Source organism: Fukomys damarensis, unplaced genomic scaffold (genome assembly GCF_012274545.1).
Source record: "Fukomys damarensis isolate Sample0158 unplaced genomic scaffold, DMR_v1.0_HiC HiC_scaffold_7, whole genome shotgun sequence".
In the NCBI taxonomy this organism is placed as follows: Eukaryota; Metazoa; Chordata; class Mammalia; order Rodentia; family Bathyergidae; genus Fukomys; species Fukomys damarensis.
In genome coordinates, this window is record NW_022900919.1 from 29,431,787 (window position 1) to 29,434,984 (window position 3,198).

The following is a 3,198-nucleotide window of genomic DNA, read 5'->3' on the forward strand; positions in this document are numbered from 1 at the left end:
TTCCTCAGGCTGCATCCAGGCTCAGTGGTCCCCAAGGTGCCTTTACACCCCATCTTGTCAGTGTCTGGGGCTGTGGCCATCAGGAGCCACTCCTTCCTGCAAGGAAAGTTCCCTTCTATCAGAGAGGAGACCATCTTACCTGCACCCAAGCCCCTGTGAGTCCCCACAGGAGTCCTGGGCTCTCATGGCCTCTCTCTACTCTAGTTCACTACAGGTACATGTGGCGATTCGGCGATGCATAGCTGTGAGCTCTGTGGCAAGGGTTTTCGCCTGCAGCGCATGCTCAACCGCCACCTCAAGTGCCACAGCCAGGTGAAGAGGCACCTGTGCACCTTCTGCGGGAAGGGCTTCAATGACACCTTTGACCTGAAGCGGCACGTACGCACACACACAGGTGAGGTCATCACCAGGGATGTCCAGGTCCTCTCCCAATGCTGCCACCTGCTGGCCTCTTCCAGCCTGTTCTGGACTCTAGAAAGTCCCAGAGCGAGTCGGGTACGTAGGCTCAGGGTGCTTGACACAAGTGGGGTGGGGACCTGTCAGTGCCCTGGCCACCAGGGTTCGGCTCTCTGTCCTTCTTCAGCACTCTGTTTTGTTCCTGGGAAGGAGGCCTAACTCAGTAAACACTGGGGCGACATGATGACTGCTTAAATTGTATACCACTTAATATATAATAAAGGACACATCGCGACACCTCCCCTCCCATCATCCTCGCCACTTTCTGCAACATCTCTGGAGTCCTCTTTCCTGAGTGTCTCTATGAAGTATGATAAAAATATGGTGAATGGTGTTGTTGAGTGCCATCCAAGGGAAAGGCAGACTCATAAAAACATGACACTATGTCTTCAACCACTGGCTCTGAGATTTCTGACTCTTCTTCAAAGTCAAAATGACCACAAAAGGCATTTTGAGTTGTTGATTCAGAATGTAGAGGCAGCCATGAAGCACAACTAGACAGGAAAGAGGACTTCCAGAGCTTCTGTACAAAGTGCCAACAACAATGGTAGAAGTGTACAGGAGAGCTGGGCATGGTGGCACACACCTATGATCTCAGCATTCTGGAGGCTGAGGCAGGAGGACTTTCATGATTTCAAGGCCAGCCTGAACTACATAGAGAGACCTTGTCTCAAAAAACCAAAAGAAAGGGACGGGGATTTAGCTCAGTGGTACTGTGCCTGCCTTGCAAGTGCAAGGTCCTTAGTTTGATCCAAGTTCCAAAAAACCCAAAAAAAACAAAAAGAAAAAAAAGTGCTCCAAGAAAGGGTGGTGATTTAAAGGAGACTCATGTCAATCTGTATTTTACTATGGTAACTTTTAAAATTTAAACAGTTTCTGTATTTGCTGATCCTTTCTATTGCATTGCTATTGCTGAGAAATTAGCCCAAGTCTGATGGGCAAGCACCTGCCTTCTTTGAGGGCCCCTCTCCACCTCTCCTTACTGGTGATGGGACCCAGGGCCTCCACACCCATCTTAGTGCCTCACCCAGCTCAGCCTCACCCTGTGCGGAGCTTCCAGGTCCTCAGCTGTGCGCTGCGTCCTGGAGCGTGGGGTTGCCGCTGCCCTTGCTGCTTCTGCAGCCTTGTTAGCACTATGCAGGCGATGTTAAGTAGATGGCACAGGCCTCGGGGATTCCCTGCCAGCCCACAGGCCACTGCCCCACCCCGTGGTCCCAGGGTGCTGCTCCCACCGCAGTTCCCAGCTCTCATCTTGGTGGGTTTCACAAGCAGCCCCTCATGAAGGCCAGGCGTGATGACGTGGGTCTGTAATTCAGCATTTGGAGGCTGAGGTAAGGGGATTGTTGAGTTCAAGGCCAGGCTGGGCTACACAGCAAGAACCTGTCTCAAAAACAAAAACAAAAACAAAAAAACAGAAACAAAATCTGAATGTGATAGAGCACACCTGTGAGCCCAACACTCTAGGCTGAGGCAGTAGGACTTGAAGTGTAATGGTTTAGAGACCCTATCTCAAAAACAAAAAGTTTTTCTTTTTAAAAAGTGCCAGAGATAAGCCAGGTGTGGTGATGCGCGCTTGTAATCCTAGCACTGAGGCAGGAGGATCACTCTGAGTTCACAGACAGACTGGGCTCCATAGTAAGACCCTGGCTCAAAAAAAAACAAAAAGGTAGTGGACACTAGAGTTTGAAGACAACTCTAAACCAACAACTAAAAACCCTGAAACTTCTCAACTTTTACTGTGGGTGCTCAGAGTGGGTAGGGAGTCAGGGTCCAAGCAGGGATCAGAAACAAAGAAAGCTTGCAAATCGTCCAGGGAAACCAGAGCCTGAAACGCCTGCCATTAATAATATCCAGGCAGGTGAAGGAAAGTTTAGATTGGTGGATGTGGCTTCAAGAGAAGGGCGAGGCAGTGGGGTGTGTGTGCTATGCAGACACTAGTGTGCAATGGGGCAGGCATTGGAGACGGGCCCAGCTGGATGTGCCTGGACTCCATAGCAAGTCCAAAACGAGCCTGACCTGAAATACATAGTGAGACCTGGTCTCAAAGCAACCCCTCCCAAAAAGATAAGATCTTTAGTTTGTGTGGAGATGGGTTTACTGTGTACCCAGGCTAGGCTTAAATTTGAAACCCTCCTGCATCAGTCTCCAAGTGCTGGGATCTTGGGCTGTACCACAAAGCCTTTTTCTTCTTTCTCCTTTTTGAGACAGGGTCTCACTATGCATTTCATGCTGGCCTTGAACTCACCAGGATGACCTCGATCTCACAGCAGTCCTGCCTCAGCCGCCTAAGTGCTGGGATTACAAACATGTACCACCATGCCTGGCCTTTTCCCTCTTTTTGAACAGGAAATTCATGAGCAGAAGTGGCTGAGTGCCCTCGCCGACCTATGAGCCACTGTCAGGGACCTGGGACACAACCTGGAGGAGGGCATTGGCCCTGGTCCCTCATGGTTTTTTTATATGAGGGGTTGAGACAGGGTTTTGCTTTGTAGCCCAGGCTGACTTCGACCTTGCAGCAACTCTTCTCCTGCCTTGGCCTGTGTCACCATGCCTGTCCTTGTCCCTAGGCTTCATTTTTTTTATTGTTTTGGAGCTATAGTTTTCTTTTTCTTTTCTTTTTTCTTTTTGTACCTGGAATCAAACTCAGGACATCCCTGGCCAGAGCTGTGATTTTCTTTTTCCTTTCTCTTTTTTTTTCAGTACTAGGCACTGAACCTAGGGCTTCTGCACTACCCCGCGCCC

At 49.8% G+C, this 3,198-nt stretch overlaps 1 protein-coding gene across 1 annotated transcript in view; it reads left to right on the plus strand.

The window, feature by feature from the left end:
• Window positions 1-205: 205 nt before the first annotated feature.
• Window positions 206-3,198, plus strand: part of Ovol2 (ovo like zinc finger 2) — a 3,809-nt gene continuing 816 nt past the window's right edge. Inside the window, exon 1 of the mRNA XM_019208933.1 lies at window positions 206-394. Coding sequence (XP_019064478.1) covers window positions 235-394 — 160 coding nt within the window. The 5' untranslated portion in view covers window positions 206-234. The remainder of the gene's footprint in view (window positions 395-3,198) is intronic.